This window comes from Oxyura jamaicensis, chromosome 20 (genome assembly GCF_011077185.1).
Source record: "Oxyura jamaicensis isolate SHBP4307 breed ruddy duck chromosome 20, BPBGC_Ojam_1.0, whole genome shotgun sequence".
In the NCBI taxonomy this organism is placed as follows: domain Eukaryota; kingdom Metazoa; phylum Chordata; class Aves; order Anseriformes; family Anatidae; genus Oxyura; species Oxyura jamaicensis.
This window is the reverse complement of record NC_048912.1, coordinates 6,249,317-6,267,838: the sequence shown is the minus strand read 5'-3', so window position 1 is coordinate 6,267,838 and position 18,522 is coordinate 6,249,317. Positions and strand designations below refer to the sequence as shown.

At 39.4% G+C, this 18,522-nt stretch overlaps 2 protein-coding genes across 13 annotated transcripts in view; one reads left to right on the top strand and one right to left on the bottom strand.

Annotated features, from left to right (window-relative positions):
- Window positions 1-5,286, top strand: part of ZMYND8 (zinc finger MYND-type containing 8) — a 59,356-nt gene extending 54,070 nt beyond the window's left edge. For 6 of the 9 annotated variants that reach the window (XM_035344190.1, XM_035344184.1, XM_035344186.1 and 3 more), the window contains one exon: window positions 1,281-4,881. In XM_035344190.1, the coding sequence (XP_035200081.1) occupies window positions 1,281-1,478 (198 nt within the window). In that variant the 3' untranslated portion in view covers window positions 1,479-4,881. Of the gene's footprint in view, window positions 1-161 lie in introns of all 9 variants that reach the window. The other 3 variants (XM_035344185.1, XM_035344191.1, XM_035344192.1) reach the window with 3 other exon arrangements.
- Window positions 5,287-13,592: 8,306 nt separating this feature from the next.
- EYA2 (EYA transcriptional coactivator and phosphatase 2) overlaps window positions 13,593-18,522 on the bottom strand; it is a 57,699-nt gene continuing 52,769 nt past the window's right edge. For 2 of the 4 annotated variants that reach the window (XM_035344203.1, XM_035344206.1), the window contains 2 exons: window positions 18,211-18,311; window positions 13,982-14,152 (listed from right to left, as the gene is read on the bottom strand). In XM_035344203.1, coding sequence (XP_035200094.1) covers window positions 14,072-14,152; window positions 18,211-18,311 — 182 coding nt within the window. In that variant the 3' untranslated portion in view covers window positions 13,982-14,071. Of the gene's footprint in view, window positions 13,948-13,981; window positions 14,153-18,210; window positions 18,312-18,522 lie in introns of those variants that run through there. The other 2 variants (XM_035344205.1, XM_035344204.1) reach the window with 2 other exon arrangements.

The window sequence follows — 18,522 nt, the reverse complement described above, 5'->3', positions numbered from 1 at the left end:
GTTGTTGTTTGTTTTTTTTTTTCCTTCATCTTGGAAAAAAATCTCCTTCTGTCCTCTGGGAATACCCTTTCCCCTTCACTCATTCCCAATAAAACCTTGTGTTGGCTTGACTCATCCTTCCAGCCAAGGGGGACTGGACCTCTTTCTCTCTCTCTCTCCAGGACCCATCAGTGTAGCTTCTGGTCTGGATCTTTCGATACAAGTTGCCTTCTGATAAGCAATACTGACTGCAGCACTTCCAAGCCCTTCTTGCCTGGGGGTTCAGAGGCCAAGCTCAAGACCTGCATTCAAATCAACTTACTTTATCACAACAGACTGCCACTAGGGTACCACAATGTTCCATAACACTGATACAACAGTTCACCTGGATCTACAGTTAACGGAGCAGTGTGCAGTTACGAAATCCTCCGTAGCATCTACTCTGATAGTATTCAGTAGGCAAGGATGAGCAAATGCTCTAATAAAAGGGACTTAACATTGCATATATAGAAAATGTTTATAGAAAAGATTTTGCTTTATAGGTAGGACTTGACTATTAGCAATTTCAGCACCGTTTTTCTTCTGCCCTTGCAAGATTTATTAAATGAAAAATTTTGGGGGGGGGGGGGCTGATCCTTCAAACCCTTACACATGATCCCCTACATCAGTAGGAGCCTTGTTGTATTTTAAAATATTAAAAGCAAACTAATTTTGTAGTATTGTGATTCCAGCATGATGTCTCATTGAGATAGTCCTCTAGAATTGGGAAGCATAGTAAACTAGAGAGCTGTGTTCATTTCTTGACACTTTTGCTACTACTGTCTGATGTTAGATCTTTGGGCTTGACGTATCATCTAAGGGACTCACTTGGGAAACAGTTAAAGAGGGGAAAAAGGATGTGCTGTTCCACCTGAATTCTTTGGGGAAGTTAGTTGAACTTTGGCTCCATTGAAGTTTGTACGTATATTGTCTGTGGCAGCACAACCTTTGTATTACTGGAGAAATATGAGGTGGGAAAAATCAATTACCTAAAACTTTTGCCAGGGAATATTCCAGTTATACTAATCTGGAATTGCTTTCACATAAATACTCGACCTGAAACATCATGCTGTATACATTGATCATGTTCATAATTTGAATTTTGTTTTATTAACAAAGAAGTAACCTGTGAATTCATTAAGATACAAATTTTTAACACGAAAAAAACATCCAACATAAATTTCATATAATAATAATAATAATAGGTGGAATTTATGTAAAAGCTGAGACTTTTACTGAGGTTACCTGTGCTGTCTCTGCAGATAGCAACAGGTGTGACAAGCAACCAGCCTATAAAACTGGTCCAGGTACCGCAGACCACCACCTATATTCCAACTACTCAACCCACAATTGTAAGTACAATATCATCATTTAAAGTCTGCAGTAGTACTGTTCCTGGCATTAAAATTGCTCAGTATTTCTGGGGGGTTGTCTCCGTACGCTGTTCTATCAAGATATGAATTCACTGGTGCAGTCTCAACTTGCAGTGCAAAATGTCCTATTTTGCTGTGCAACATTCCACCCTATCATTTCATCATTGATTATTACAAAGATTGAGAAGCTCTCAATAAGAACAGCTAAGGCACTGAGGACAGTCAGACTTCCATTTTTCCTTATTGTGTTAGTTATTTGTCTGTTTCATGTATATACTTGAAAACAACATCAATGTAAATATATAGAATTCATTTAAAATATCTTTTTGTCTATGGTATCCTAAAGAGATTTAATGAATTCTGAGCTATGCCTGATATTCCTGTGACATCTCAGTAACTCTGGAAAAAAAATATGCATTCGGCAGTAGTGTATCTCCCATGCAGTATTGCACATTAGCGTTACGAAGTTACGAGAAATAGCATTGCGTTCAGACCTGTTTTTTTCCACTGAAAACTTTACCAAGGACACTTGAATACCCTAGTATCAGTCACCGGAGATGGGACAGAAGTGAGTTTGCTTTTTTTGGATTTTGCACACCATACTATCACATTCTTTCAACTCGTGGTGTTCTGCGGTGTTTACTTCAGAGTCAGCACGGCAGCTGAGCTGACGTTCTTACCAAAAGAGAAATGCTGATACAGCACTGGTAACTGAACTGCATGCCTTGTCTCAGTGGGGGGTTCAGCTGCGAAGCTCATGTTTGGGTAACTTCAGTTCATTTTCTGCCTGAAGTTGGATAATTTAAATTCATTTTCATCCTGTGACTGTGAGGCCTGATTTGCTGAGTTTTTCTGTCGTTCTCTCTCTCTCTGTGTACTCACAGACATGCATGCACCTTCCCCTGCCAGCTGCAGCATACCACACCTGTGTGCGTTGCAATACATGCACCTCCACACATACACGCGGTGTTTCACAGCCATCATACTCCACACAAAAAACGTATCGCTTATAGCGGCTGCCATGACTTGTCACATTCCTAAGCATTTTTACTCAACTCATTTCGTCTCAGCTGAGAGCACTGTGCACCTTTGCAGGATTGGCATGAAGTTACCTGGACTGAATTCCCATAACAAGGTTTTGTGTGTTTTAAAGTCAAATAGGAAACATCAGTGAAGTTAGGTTCTTTTGTGAATAGCTGAGAGGTTCTAAGATCATAAAGTGGTTTCATGTAATATTCAGAAAAATGGCAGTTACCTTCATCAGTTTTCTGTAAAACAAAGTGTATTAAGTTATGTAAAGCATAAGTGGAATACCTGAAAGGTTTCAACCTTTATTTCTGCATGTTTAAAACTTTGTACATGTATATGCATTAGTCTTGCACAGCTACAGACACCTCTGTATTCTAACAATTGCACGTGCAATTTAAATAATTTTAAACCTTAGTGCATGTTTAATATGTATACAAAATGTACATATGTGAAAAGCTGGCAGAGGTGGAGAATTTACCTCTCAGGGAATGATCCTAACACATTTAAGGAGTCTTGCACATTCCATATCCCGTTCACTCTAATACTAGAAACTTTTTTTTTTTTTTTTTCATTTGTGTGTGTATATTTAAAAGACAACTGTGGCAACCTGAATTTCCCCACCTATAGCACTAACAGTGACTTACACAATGGCTTCTTTAGGGTTCAATTTGCACTTTGTTTCCAACTAGGAACTTCTCCCCTCTGAACAACCTCCAGTATATCTTCTGGGTACCATTTCCATTGAACTCTCTTTACACATCTGAAATCATTGTAAAATGACAACAATCTTGAATTTATTTAGAAAATTGGTTTCATTTTGGTTTTTATTCTTTCTGCAGATAAATATTGTAAAAATTTGACTTCATCATCTTTGCATTCCAGAGAATTGAATGAGTAGGCTTCTGGAAGGCATAGACTTTGTCACAAAGGAGCTGATAAACACTCTAGGTTGTAATCCATCTCAGTAGGGATATTCACAATCTTTGGTGAATACCATCAAGACACTAATGTGATTTCTTAAAGTGGGGAGACATTGGGCTTCAGTGAACTTGTATTTCTTCTTCCATGTTCTCTGTGGAACTTTACACTAACAGTAAGGGGAAGACCTGGGCATCCCTTTCAGATTTCTCAAATTCTCACTTCTTGTTTCTTCCACTAAATATTGTGAACTGAAATGGATGCGTTTGATCACCAGTTGTCCATCACTGGAATTGTATCAAAACATACTTGCAATTTGTATGTTACAGACATTTTTAAACTTTCTCACGTTTTTTGTAGGAAAGTTAAGATACAGGCTTAAGATTCAATAAATCCTTTTCCAGATCTTCCAGAGTGATGTGACCATTACCAGATTGTTTAACATTCTTGTGCCTTTGTCTCTGCATCTGTAGAATCAATTGCCACCCATAGAGATGTCCTGAAACTTGATTTGTTAAGATTTATAAATCATGATCTGTATGATGGAAGTGAAAAATTTATTCTATATTAGTATTTTTACAGGGAGTATAAGACAGTTCCCAGTAATCCTGATGTTTTTGTTATCTATTTGTGTGAAAGTTAAGTACTTTTTTTGTTTAAATGGATGTTCTTTGTTCTCTTCTGTGTAGACTGAATGCGTGGGGGAGTTCCTTTTGGGAAAAAGAAAAAAGATTTAACTAATGTGTAACAGGAATATACTTATAAACAAGGGTATTTTTGTACTCCGGTTTGATTCCTCAAAACTTTTTTCAGATGACAAAGGATTTTCTTAGCCCTTTTTCATCTCCCCATGTATTAATTTGGGGAGAATATGTAACTGGACGTAGTAACTTTGAAAACCTAATTCTCCTAGCATAGGCAGTGTGTACATTACCTATAGGAACAACTGTCCCTGTAATTATGAAGTAGTAATAATACAGTAAAAACTCTTGGCTCTAGGAAAGTAATATACTACTTTCTGCCTTGGAATAAGGTAATATTGTGGTAATAAAGGTAGTAATTCTTGCACAAAATTGGAGCTTGTTCTGGATTTTCCCTGGAAAATAAATCTCTATTTCTGTGGTCATGTTTATATGACCTTTAACATAACAATATGTTTCTCTTGGTTTTAATTCACAGACCATTCCTGTAGTGGTAAGTCCTTCTGCTGGGACAGTGGCAATGAGAACTGGAGTTCAGTATGTTCAGACCACAATGCCAGTCCAAGTACGAAGAGTCTAACTGCTAACAAGAAGTCCATACAATTGTTGGAAAAAATAAATCTAATAGAAATGTGAAAAATAAACACAGTTCTTTGGATTAACCTCAAAGGTTCAGACTTTAGCTTTGTATATGTGTACAAAGCATTAACTACACTACATTAATGTAAAGCATTAGCGCTGGCTTAGAAAAGCTGAGGACAGGTAAGATCCATGTTAAATCTATGCTTCTTTTGTAAATAATGTACAATTTGTGGATGTCATTAAAGTTAGAGTACCATCTCCTTTTTATATTTGTATTGACTTTAACTTATAAAGAGTGTTTGAAGTTGGAAAAGAAAGGTTTAAAATAGCCTTATCAGAAGCTAACACTGAAAACTGGTCTCAGAAAATTGCAGTTATGCATCAAATAATATAATCAGGAGAATCTGAACAACTTGATTTGCATTTGGATTGAAAACAATTTCTGCACTTTGAAACTCTTGTAGAATTTCTTGTTGAGCAACCAAATGATGAAGGGTATCTTTTTTTCTGTTAATTGTATTAGGCGAATTACGACATTTCCCATCTGTGGACCTGAAATACATATTTACATTGCTTTTTACAGTGGCCAGACTGTTAAAATTGTTTACAAGAGACAAGTTAAAATTTCAGCCTAATTATCAGTAAAGTTTGAAAGTGTAATAATACCAGCTGGTTGGTAGCATTATTTCTTATCGCTAATATCAAAGATGAGAAAGGGTTTTGGTTTTGGTTTTCCTGTGCTTCACAGTTCAGTTTTATTTTCTTCTTCTTCTTCTTCTTCTTCTTCTTCTTCTTCTTCTTCTTCTTCTTCCTCTTCTTCTTCTTCTTTCTTTTTAATCCTCTAAAAAGAACTTCAAAAAGCTTTTCAAATGGAACAAGAGCTAGGTGTGGAGAAAAACATGGATCAGGAAACATGGGCAAAGGACTTTTGATGCTGGGCCAGAGCATGTATTATTTATATGATGGAATTTATGTTTTTATGTAAGCATGAAACAGTACAGTATGAGAGAAAGTAACCCATGAAAATGCTGTCTGTTACACTTATACTGTAGTACCATTTTGTATGTTGTGTAAAACGAAAGCATTGAACAAAGCAAAGGTGATGTATGTATATGAGAAAATTAATTGTATGATATCATTCCAGTACATTCTGTTGTACATTTTAGTCATGTTGATTTCTCCCATTGTTTATAAAAGAATGCGGTTTGTACAGTCTCCAGCTAGTACCCATATTAGAGGGAAAAAAGTATTAGAAGAAAAAAGCGAGAACAGAATTATTCGTGAATTGCAGTTGTGTCAAAAATAGCCTAGCTGGCCTTATTTGTGAAGCATAATTGCTTTTAGCATATGGAAGTATTTTTTCACATTTTCTTTGTATAAAATTTGTATTAAACTTAAATATCTTTTTTGAAAATTGTGTTTCTTTGTGACTAAGACAGGTGACGCGATATGCTTTGGGTTTCTCCAGTTTTTCAAGAAACTTCACACTTTTTTATTAAACAGTTTTAGAAAAATGTTTTGTGTTCCTGAATTTCCGGTTCCATTCAGTCTGGATGAATGCTCATTTCTGCACAGTCTCCAGATGATAGCTAATTTTGCTTATGTTGGGATTTTCTGCCTCAGAAATGTAGGACCTTTTGAATCCAAGCCTGTCAGATTTGAGAAAAAGCAAAGCAGTTTTGGCATTCTGTAAGTAACAAGCCACGTATGTATAAAACTCAGTAGCATCTCATTTTAATAGCAGCCAAGGTCCAGAGCTTGTTGTGTAACATTTATTCGTCTGTTGCACTGGGGCTGGACACAAAGGATTGATACGCATAGCTCGTTAGGTATGTTGTGAGTTGAGGTGGGGACTTCCATGACAAGTCCTGCAGTAGTCCTCTGCCAGGGCATGAACTAGGGCAAGACTGCTACATGCCTCTGTTAAAAGAACCAGAGGGAGCTGAAATAGCTCATTATAAAATCTTACTACGACTATTCTTTTAAAGTTCCTGTTCCTGTAAGTATTTTGTTACATGCATTTATAAAATCAAACAATGTTCCCAGTGCTTCTGTTTAAAGAAAAGCACAAATCTTGCAAGCTTGAAATGATGTTTTGGCCTGCCCCATGTAGTCTGAATGTTGGATGAATAATGTTGGGATCTCTGAAGCCTCTACTTCAGTGATCATTCTTATGATTTATTTTTATTTTAACGGGCATTTCTTTTTTCCCTAAGAGATGCTTTCCTTCCTCATATGGGTAATAGGTGACAAAGTCCCAGTGAGGACTTGTTATCAGGCCAGGGTATCAAGGTATCATCTCGGATGTTCTGATGACTGTGTCCTCCCCCCATTTTAGCTGGCTATGCTATGAAGTTCATCAGTTTTATCAGATTTTATCTAAAGTGAGGGAAGAACACATCTCTGGCTTGGACATACCAGAGGAGATGACGCTGATGTGATATGAATTTAAAAGATTGGCTGTAACTTTATTTAATATAAATTCAAATGTCATGACTGGATTTAAGCTGCATTTATCACTTGTGTATAGAGTACCTCCTACCCTCTGGAGCGTGTCTCTTACTTAGGAGCCAAGCTTGGGGAAGATTAGTGGGCTGGGTCTGCAACTTTAACTTTTCTGTTTATCTGTTGCAGAACCTGACTCAGTCCTGGCCTGAAGAGAGCCAGACTCCCTAGTTTGGAGTTTGGAGGGGCTGCCCAAGTCTGGCTGCAGAGGGTGATGCCAGTGATTTGGTGTTGAGTTACTGGGGGCAAGGGGTAGTGTAAATAATGGGAAGCCTTTTTGGCCATATACTGTTTTGGGACAACTTGTCTTCACTCTTCAGCTACAGGCAACAGATATGCCTCAGGTTTTCCATCTTGTGTTATAACCTATTAGGAGACGTGGGCATATTACTACTGACTCCTCTAGTTTTGGGGAGAAAATTAGCTTTTCTTAGTTTGAACTTAGAAATCTCTATACTCTGGTCTTGCATTATCTCTTGAGCCTTCAGTTGGACGCTGGTGCTCCTTATCTGGGCCAGTCATCCCCAAAGCTTTACCAAGAGCCGGCGATCTGTTCCTGGCTTTACCGCACCTTCAGGAACCCTGCATTGGTCAGAATGTGCTAATACAGCATTCAGGCTGCTCAGAGGTTTTGCTTTAGTCCCCCAGATGGCATGATGTGGATGGAGTTTACCATAGCAGTTTCCTAATACAAACCTGATGTTGGTATATGGGTGTGACGAGCAGACAGATGAAGCGGAATCAATGCCACGCAGCTGTAACTGCAGCGGTGGCAACAGCCCGGCTCTGGCAGCTCTGGCTGGAGAAGGGGGGGCTTTGTGGGCTGGCTGAGAATGCAGGGTTTAAGAGTTTGCCATCAGTTGTGCTGTCACCTTCTTGTGCTGGTGCTTGGTGAATTAGGTTTTCAGTGCTTAAATCATGGAAAAGTGCTTATAGAGCAGAGAAACGTGGAGCAAACAACAGCAACACAGCCCTTCTAGAGCCAAAAGCTCCAAGTTTCTCATCCTCTTCAGTACTGACGTGTCAGTTCAGAAGGGGTGCTGTAGGCTCTGCTAGTCACGCTCAGTCTAAGCTGATCTATAACCCACTGAATTTCTTTACAGAGAGGTGGAGCCATGCCACCAAAGTCCCTCTGAATAACCCTTTCTTTGTGTGAATGATAGGGGATAGTTTTTAAAAACAATTGTACAGTTGCACCTTAATTGAAGGCATTTAAAAATGCCTTCTAAACCAAGATTTTGTTAAGCAGCTTTTTAAGATTTTGTCTAGAGGAGGCTTATAGCAGAGCTCAGCTGCCATCATGTGGAAAAACGCGAGAACTGCAAGGAAAAAAAATACAGGAAATTGACAAAGTAATTGTGTTTTTCCATCCCCAATAACGAGGTACATTTTTGCAACAACTTTCGTTACAGTTTTTTGGTTATTTGACAAAATGCTATTGTTATTGCATCTGAATTATTCAAAGCTTGGCAAGACCCAAGTGTGATTTTTGGCAGAGCTGTTTTTAGAAATGGTTCAAATCCAGGTTCTGTTTCAACTAAATAACTGAAAGTTTTAAGACAAGGAGACCTAAGAAGATAGCATCCTTTCCTGCCTGCCATCTCAGTGTTAATTTTGGTTGGTAAGAGCTATTTGCTTTGTGCTACACTCCACAAAACGAATGACTTGCGAGAAGTGGCGGTTGAGAGCAGATGGGTGGGGAGACCCTAAGGATAAAGTTGGGGGGGGAGGGGGAAAGGAAAGGAAATATTTTGTTTCAGTCCTTCACCTGAAGAGGATGGAGGGACAAAAGGTATGTGGTGTGGATCAGTCCCTGGAAAACACATTAGGCTTTTGCAAAAGGAGTACATATGTGAGTGCAGTTTGGCAAGTCAGTCAGTATAGGCTCCAAGAATGAATGAGCACTGCTCATCAGAGAGCTAGGAAATGTACCTGAGCTTTAAGCCAGACAAAAGCACAGGCAGAACTGAAATTTGACATGATGAGCAAAAGGTGCGCTTAGAAAATGGAGCAACAATAGCAATCTATTAAATTCCTCTCTGAGGCAGCACTCGCAGGGACTAGAGGCGAAGGGAAAAGCAAACGTGCCCAGAAAGCCTGTTTCCTTTCACTGTCTGCTGGGAGAATTCCTTGATACTTGATTCCCAATGACAGCATAGGTCATGAATGTCTGATCTTTGTCATGATTGCAAGTTTTCCATTGTGTGTGTCACTTTCTGTGTTACTTCTTATTTTAAACGTTCTGTATGTTTGTTGTTTTCAGGACAAAAGGGTTTCACAACTCAATTTGCTGTGGCCTTTTGCTCATTTTTCAACAATATAAGTAACTGAAACTTGGGAAAATAATCTCCAGGTTTCGTTCTACTTCTAGTTTTATATAGTGAAACAAGCTTGTTAAAATTAAACTGTTATCTTCTTATTTAGAGTCCTGGTATGCAAGAAAACCTTATGGTGAAAAGTGGAAGAGAAAGGATACTGTGAATTATTGTGGACTGTTTCTGCACAGTACCTTCTAAGTCTGCTGAATAAATAGCAATAGATATGAGGTTCTGGTCATGCAGAAGCTAACTGAAGTTTCAGGGATAAAACCTTGGCCCTGATGAAGCCCACATACAGTACGTTACTTAAGAATAACTACAGTAAGTGAGGAAGGTCCTTACCTGACAGAGAAGAGATGATCGAGAAACGCCAGAAGAGAAGGAAAAGGTAACACAGCAACATTAAACACTTCTAGGAAAAGCAAGAATTGCTCTGGCTTTTAGAATCTGCTTTGAAGAGCCAAGTGATAACGTATCTGTATGAATTTATCTCCCAGTCACTGCAGTCTCAAGTGCCTGCAGCAGACCATCAGCACTTGTGTTGCTCTTACAGCAATAGATTAGATACATATTTATTGTAAGTCAGCATTTGAAACTCCATCCTTTCTAAGAGGAATGTAACAGGTGAATTACTGCCCTTAATTTCATAATAGAATAATTCAGTGATAAACTTGGTCAGATTTTCTCCCATATCTGAAAAGTTTCTGGCTGAGATAGGCAATCCACATTATGCAAGTTTTTCGTTCATTGCTTTGGGAAATTATTGAAAATGCAAACAGTAAACGTGCTGTGAGGCTGTAAGAGTCTAGAAAATACATTTAAAATACTGTATTTTAAAAATGGTTTCCAGCGAGTGTCTTTACAATTGAGTATTTTGTCTTTTATAATAGAGATTGGTGTGGCCACATTGTTGGGGTGTGTGTGGGGGGGTGTTGGAACCACAAAACCTGCAGCTGCTCCTGAGGAAAAATGAGAATTTCTTTTCTTTCCTTGATCACAACTCCACCAAATCAACAGGAAGGCAGGAAGGTGCTTTACCATTACTGGTGTGGGATTTTATTTTTAGCACTTGTTCATTGTTCTGATAGAAACAGACTGAGCTGTGGTAACTTGTCACAAGACTGCTGCTCTGATCAGCAGGAGTTACCAGCTATTTTGGTGATACTGCCCCATGCAGGTGCTTAGAGTGGAAGGGTTATGTATTCCCATGTAACCCTTAGCTTTGCTGTATTTTGCAGTGCCTGCTGTCTCCGAGAAAATGGCTTGATTTTTCTTTCATCCTTCTGGCAAAGGGTCTGATGTAGCTCTTCTGCTCTGCTATGGCAGAACAGGAATTTAGTTTTTTTCAGGGGTTCACATGACATGGTTTGAGGTGTAGGTTGTTAGTCCTTCTAGTATTGGCATTTTAAGTCCCAGGTTTTCATCAAATACATGTGTCTGGGAGCCACGTGGTACCAGAGGATCACACCAGCAAGGAAGTCGTCACTCTGGATCCCAAGTGAGACTGTGCTTCCTTTACAAAAGCTTAGGAAACGAGTTGAGATTATGGCATACAAAGGGTCTGATTATGAAATTATGGGAATATTAGCAAGCAGTAATTGGTAGTTTTAAAAGCTGTTTTCTTTTATTCTGCAGCATTGTATTCATATGTCATCTATTTAAATATGAGGGAATGATAGTGCAGAGGATGTGATGAATATGACATGCCACTTCAGAGGTTTTTTTTCCTTGTTTGGAAAAGTATTTGGTCAAAGTGCTGGAGAGGAGCTGTGACAGCAGGTACTGCACCCTCACACCTACAGTCCCATTCAAGACTCCAACCAGTGTTATCTCACCAGATATGTGTTTCACATCCCCTTTTCTACTTAGGTTCCAACAAGTTTGAATTAGAGGTTCAGAAGTGTACCAACATACTGCCATTTTGTGTTTCGTTCTGCCATTTTGGTATCAGCCAGTTTGGTATCAGCCATCTTTTTAATAATGGTACTAACATGATCTGTTTGGTTTGGTCACCTCAGATTCAGCTATACTGCTACTTATTTGGGAATGTTGTCACATCATAGCTGTACTCTGACCTGGTTAATGATGTGACTGAGAAAGTGTTTTATGCTGTAACTGTGCAAATGCATTGAAACAGTTGAAAATACTAAGCCACCTGTGTTTGTGTTCACCATAACAAGATGTTACAGATACATTGAAACACAGGTGAAAAGGCTGAGCAAAGCCCCTGGATGTGTGGGGCATGCATGTGTTCCCAGGCCTGATGTATGTTCACAAATGAAAAGCTGTCACTGATACCTTCTTCCAGCCATCCCATTCCCTGGAACAGTAAATCTTCATGGTCTGGCTCTAGTGAGAGATGAATACCTGCTACTGTGACTGGAAGGAAACACTATGCCAAGTCTGACAAACAAGTGTTCTAGAGCGGGTGAACACCGCCCTCATCAGCTCTGTTACCTGTGGGTAAGTAAAAATCATTAGCTGGCAGGATATATGGAGAAACAGTAACACAGTAAGTGGAGCACCAGCAGGCACTAACAGAGAACAAAATGCTGCCAAGAACTTTGGAGGCAGAAACAACAGAGCTTGAGAATCTTTAAATACACCAGGAAAGCAAAATCTTCTAAGAAGCCTCGCAGGCTGGGTGGGAATCGCTCGTGATTCAAATAAGGCAGGTGTTAGATTTGGAGTATCAAGCAAGAGCAATTAGCTGATTGACAGGGTGTTAAAAGCCGACGTTTTGCCTTCTTAGGAGTCTGCCATCCCTGGCATTTGTTCCTCTTTCGGAAGTTTTATTCATAGATGTGCTTATCTTGCAAGTATCTGTCAGTTCTCCAGGTTGATTTCTTTGACCTGTGATAAAACTTCCTACCTGTGACACTCACACACAGCTGGAAAACCTTGAAGGAAACATTCTACCAGTTGCCTCTCAGCAGACCATGGGACAAGCAGTGCCTCTGCTAGAAAAATCACATTTTAATTTGTTTTCTGTTGTACTCAGCCCAGAGACCAGCTCTTTGCAAATGCCTCCAAAGCATGTACTCACAGGATGGTTTCGTTCATGCCTGCTGTTGATAAGCATGGCTAACATTTTAAAACTGCTGCAGGGCTGCAACATTTTGAGCCCAAGACTGAGATAGGGTTCTCTGTTTGAGTCCTGTAGAAAATCCCCTCTCAAATCTAGCAATGAGTCCATTTCCTGTGGTAAAAGTATTTTAACAGTAGGAGTGTCACTCAGGCTTGTGTAGCACTTATGTAGCACTTGTGTAACACTTGTAATTTGTGCAATGCTTACGTGTTTGATCTTGTTTGACACATGATAGATAAGGAGATGGTATTAGTTGCTGCATTGCTCTAACACCTTGTTCCAGTGAGGCTGTGATCCTTGTGAGGTTATTTGGTGCAAGCAAGAAAGCAGTTTTGAAAGTGAATCGGAGATTCATCCAAACCCAGAGAACTGCAATATTTTGACAGCAAGAATTAACTGCCAGTTCAGCAGAAATCCTAAAGCTGAAGCTTACTTGTAGATGCATTTATTTACATTAAAATAAATATGCACAGCTGCAATATTTGCTTGCCCTGTATCTTCCTCTGCAAGAAAAGTTGGATTTGCTGACTGTCCGTGTTCTCTGCCAGCAGACACAGGCACTGACCGTCTTCACTCTCTGCACCAACAGACAGTTGGCTACAGACTCCATTTTGCCTCTGAGGGGCTGTGTTCAGAGTCCTCCTAATCCAACCCCACCTTGAAAGGAGGAGTGTGTGTTCTACAAATACTCCTAGGTCCAAGAGCGGCTGGAGATAAGAGAAGGCAGGTAATCTAGTCCCCCAAAATGTAAACTTTTTTTATTTAATGCCTTTCACTCATCACAAGGTACTTTTTCCCCACCCCCAGCCCCCCAAACCAAGATGGCAGCATAAGGCACCGTGTAGACACATGCACAGTCCACATACCATCCATGTAAGATTTCAAAACACAGCTATAGTTCTTACCAACAGTCCCATGTGTCCTTATTGTTACTGTACACAACGTGATTTTCCCCAGAGACTGTCCTGGAGAAATGAACTCTTAATTTAGAATGGCAGGACCCTCCCCACCCACCCACCCATCCCAAAAGCCAGATTAAAAACACAGGTACAGAGCTTAATACCAGAGTAATGAGATTAGTTCATAAATTAAAAAATACAAACAAAAAATCAACAGTTTCACTCTTATTTTCAGAAGGTCCCATGTGATAGGATGTACTATGCACAGAGCATGCTCACAGACTCTTTACTATGTCCTCTTCCCCTTTTAAAAGAAAACTGACAAGTAGACCCAAGACTTCCGGTGTTTGTTGTTGATGGCAAAAAGGCAGTTACAGCTCTGTGCATCCAGCTTAAGCGTGTAACTGCAGGATCCCCAGAGTTATCTGAAGGCTTTTCCTCTGTTCAAAGGAAGAAGGACTTGGTACAATGTTCTTTGGCTGCAAGTTCTTAGAGGCTTCCACTGAAAGGGTTCTCCTTCAAAAAAAGAAAAACTGCAGTTGCTGTGGGATTTTTTTTTAATAAGAAAATGCTGAGGACTAGGCGGAACCGATGTAATAGTTTGAGTGAAGCCCTCACAGTGCTAAGATGTTGGGGTCTGCTACAAATATTCAAGTTCCAAGGCGTGCCGAAGAGCTTCCAGGTCAGCATGACAAGAGATTCTCCAGAATGGCATGTTGTGCTAGAGTGAAACCAAAAGAGGGTTTTTTGTTTTGTTTGTTTTGTTTTTGTTGTTGTTGTTGTTTAATACTGAGATGAAAATAAATTTCTTAATTTGCACCCTCAGGAACAGAGCTTTGTACTCGGGCCACCGGGTTGTCATGGTGTCACAGGCAAGGAGGCTCATCTTAGAGAGAAAGGAAGGGAGAAGGCAGTTTCTATCTGCTGATGCATTTCTCCTATGCAGAGAGGAAGGAAAGATCTGCCATAATTTGTCAGTGTCCTGCTTCAGGGATGATGTAGGATGTGGGCAGACTTTCTGAATGTACTAGCCACTAAATTTTACCCTCCTATTTTTTTTTTTTTTTTAGGGAGTAATTAAGTTTCTAGAATTTCAGAAATAATTTTCTTGCCACTTAGTGATGTTTGCCTGTAGTAACAAGCTATACGGGAATCTTAAACTCTCCAGAAAGCATCGTAATCCTATCCTATAACACAAGGTTCAAAGTTACTCTGTTTGCTGCAAGTGAAAGCCAGTGCATCACAGCCAAGTAAACAATATATTTATCACACAATGAAGTTATTTAAACTTACAAAGATGTAATACCATACAGAGACAAAATGCTTTCTAACAATTAATTCCCTTTCCAATTTAACTGGAACAATAGGTCATGCTGCATTTCCTGGAAAGGTAGGAACTGGTATCATTGCTCAGATCAATTGTTCGTTTAGTGTAACACTGCTCCCTCAGAGAAAGGTGCGATAGGTTTATATGACAATCTGTCCTCAACAGTCTTCCAATTCTAATTTTTGAGAGACTTCTCCTGCCTCCCTGTTCTTCAATTCATATTAATTGTGATAAATCTGAAGTCATGTATACAAACGTCCAAGTTCTAACCAGTCATGCCACTTGATATCCTAGCATCTGGACAAGTCAGCTATCGGTGACCTACTATTAGCTTCTTTACGATATCTAGGTCATCTAATGAGAATTGTGAATATACCAAAGGAAAACAAAACATCTCGGAAAGAGGACAAGGTTCCAGCTTTTTGTAAGGGCTGTGAAACAAGGGAGATTCAATTAAACAAGGGACCTGAGATGGAAACTGAAATCTGCTAAGGTATAAATAGTACTATCAAGGTCCAGTGCTAACAACACAGCTCTGTAAAGATTAGCAATAGCTGCAATTGCTGTGGCCACTTTTTATGTGAAAATATCAAAATAATTAGAACTTGCTTTAAAATGTTAAAATCAACTCTTCTAGGTATGTTCTGGTCAGCCTGTGGTTTGAGCTGCATTTGTTTCTTATCCAAAACAATTCAAACAATTTTACCTTAGATCAAAGATGTACAGCTCGTACTTGCACTTAGATTTTATAATAAGATTGTGGTTTTCGTAGCTTCCTCCCAAAATACAGGTTTCTGTCAGTAGGAATTATGCAGTAACAAAGCCTTAATTGACAAAGATTATTCCCTTTCTAGTGTGAGAATAATTTCTGAATGTATCACTGTAAACATACTGTTTCTGAATAAATAGCATAAACAAAGCTTTGAAAAAGAGATGCTGCTGATGAAGGGAGAAGATCCTTTTCCAAGTCTACCTGTATAAAAAAAACTCCAGTTTCCAGGTGTTTATTTTACAGAGTGTCTATTGACACTCATCTGTTGTTTAAATACAACTCAAGTTTCCCTCTGGTATGTTGCCTATCAGTAAACAAATGCTTCCTTCAAGCTATTCATCAGTGTGCATAGAGACAGCAAGCAAACACAGGCCTCTGAAGTGCCTGGAATTCATCGCTCTGCAATTTCACTTTAAGGGGAAGAGTTACTTCCTTCTCCCTTCCCTTCCCCTGGTTATTATTAAACCCCTCCCATTAAATTATCTACTTTTCCTTCTTTAAAGGGAAGAAGACTTGGCCTCCCAGCCTCTCCTGCTGCTCAGCATTTACAGATTTATCACTCATCAGACAGGTGAAGAAAAATGACCCACTAAAAAAAGGAGATATTATCAGTGCTGTCGGCAAAACAGTGAAAGGCTCTTTGCCTGCCCTCTCTCTCCACTTTTATTTTGTATGGAGCTCAGGTGTGTAGAAGCCTTGACTAATGATTGTCATCAATCAAAGGAGGTGACAGCCCAGCAAAGAATGTGCTCTACTAATGGGAGAGCTGCTTAGGCCAGGAAACACAAGCAAGAGGACTCTTGAAATCCTGCCTATATGAGCCCGCTGAACCTTCCCACAGCTTCATACTGCCAGGGAGCCTGGTGGCCTTTGATGCAGTCATGTTCACTGACCCACTACCTTTGAAGTATGGCACTGGGCTGTCAAAAGCAGCAGGCTATTATCACTTCATTCCCAGTCATGCATTCTGGACTCATCTCTGAGGACTCCTTAACCCTTCATGAACTAGAGAACCCTCTGCAAATTTGAGCAGTTTTCAAAGGGGTGGGATTTGTTGTTTTATTAGCAAGGCAAAATATATTGTAAGAATGAGAGGTTTGACAATGACTTGAGATATAATTCTGGGGCTAGAACATGTGCTGACCACCTTATTTGCTGGGATCCTTTTGTTCCTGGGTTTATGCACCCACAGGAATTAGATTTGTTTGAAAAGTTTTAGCAGAATCTTCATTCAGAATGAGATGTCAGGTCCTCCAGCATAAAGTCCAGCCTCACAGCTGAGTTACCATGATGCAATATTCTGTACATTACCTAAGCTACCACAGCCATCTGTGTGTCTGCTAAAAACTGATCAGTTTGCTGAAGATGGGTCTCATGCAGTCAGTCCCTGCCTCTTGATTCAAGTGCAATGCTCCTGAAGCAAATGCAATTCAATCACATTGCTGCAGGTACAACAGGAACACAAAACTCAAGATGCACAAAGACATCTTGAAAATGATGCTTGCCATTAACAAACTGTATTCCTGTCCCAGTAAAGCTATATAAACAGAGATTCCAGGCAGGCTGCTGTCCTAAAGATTAGGAAATGAAAACTGTGGCGCTTCAATTCTCATGTTGTACAGTTTAGTTGATATATGTGACTACTTTCTGTCTTCAGGTGTTCCTCTCTATATCTTGCTACCACTCTTGTGTTTCTCTGGTACACTGACATCATTTGTGCATGGCAGAAGGTACTCCCTGCTGTAACTCTAAATCTCATTTTTTCCTCGTAAATCATTGTAACCAGAACACCGGCTTTGGTCTTCTTAAATTTTGCTTGTACTTTCTCCAAGCTCTGGGATCCCAGCTTCTCTCCTCTTACAGCTTACTGAAAACAAAGAAGCTTCAACTGGTCCCTGAAACCTCAAATCCTGTATCACAATGAGTGAACTGTGGACACCAATGGCTGTAGAACTCAATTGGATGCAAGGGTTAGTCCATTTAATTATTTCTACATCTACCTATGCCAGTGGGCCAAATCCATTCATCAAGCATGAAATGTTACAAACTGTGGGCTTATCATTCCTGACCATACTGCTTTCAGAGTTTTTGTTCTACTTCAAATTCCGAAGACCTTCCCAATTTCATATTGCTTGTGAAATTAATCACATTGATCAATAAACCATTAATATAGGCAGCAGCTCAGTACTAGTCCTTTTGGTATTTTCTGTAATGATGTTATGCCCTATGACCTCACTGAGTCATAAATAGAAATAGAGGTGCGCATACATGCATGTTCTAATAGACCATTCAAAACTAATTCCAAGAATTTGGACTTCACAAAACAAAAATAACAACAACAACAAAACAGCTATAGATCAGAAATTCACCCTGCTTGCTCATCTGAGATCACACACTGGAGTTTTCCTTTTCTTGTGTTTAAAGCCATCTTTATTAAGCCAGAATGATTCCTGGAACGTGTGACAGAGCAACTACCTGAAAAATTTTACTAACTGCCAAGGTGGAGGGAGGATTTACAGTATGAAATTGCTCACATGGTTGTTAAGTACTTTGCATATTAAGAAATTAGACCAATTCTAAACTGTTTCAAATTGAGGGAGCTTCATTAAATGCTTAAGTAAAGAAAGAGCCATTGAAATGAAAATGTGGAAGAATCCAGGATGGCATCCACAAACTGTACCTTTTTTGCTCCCTGCTCCTCTTCAACACCATCTCCTATTACAATGTACACAGCTTTCCTTCCAAACCTTTGCATTATTCTTTCAAAACAGCTTTCTTTCCCTGAGAAACAGAAGAGAAGATGCATATTTAATCTGTACACATATAGCAAGTGGGGCTGACATTCAGGTACAGGAACTGAAGTTGGAACCTAATTGAACTTGCTTCATTCCTCATTTTCTTTAGAAATTAGAACCCAATTTAATCTTCATCTCAGATGGATTCTTTCCATGTCATGAAAGCTACTAGCACTTTATCAGCTGAAGACTTCTAA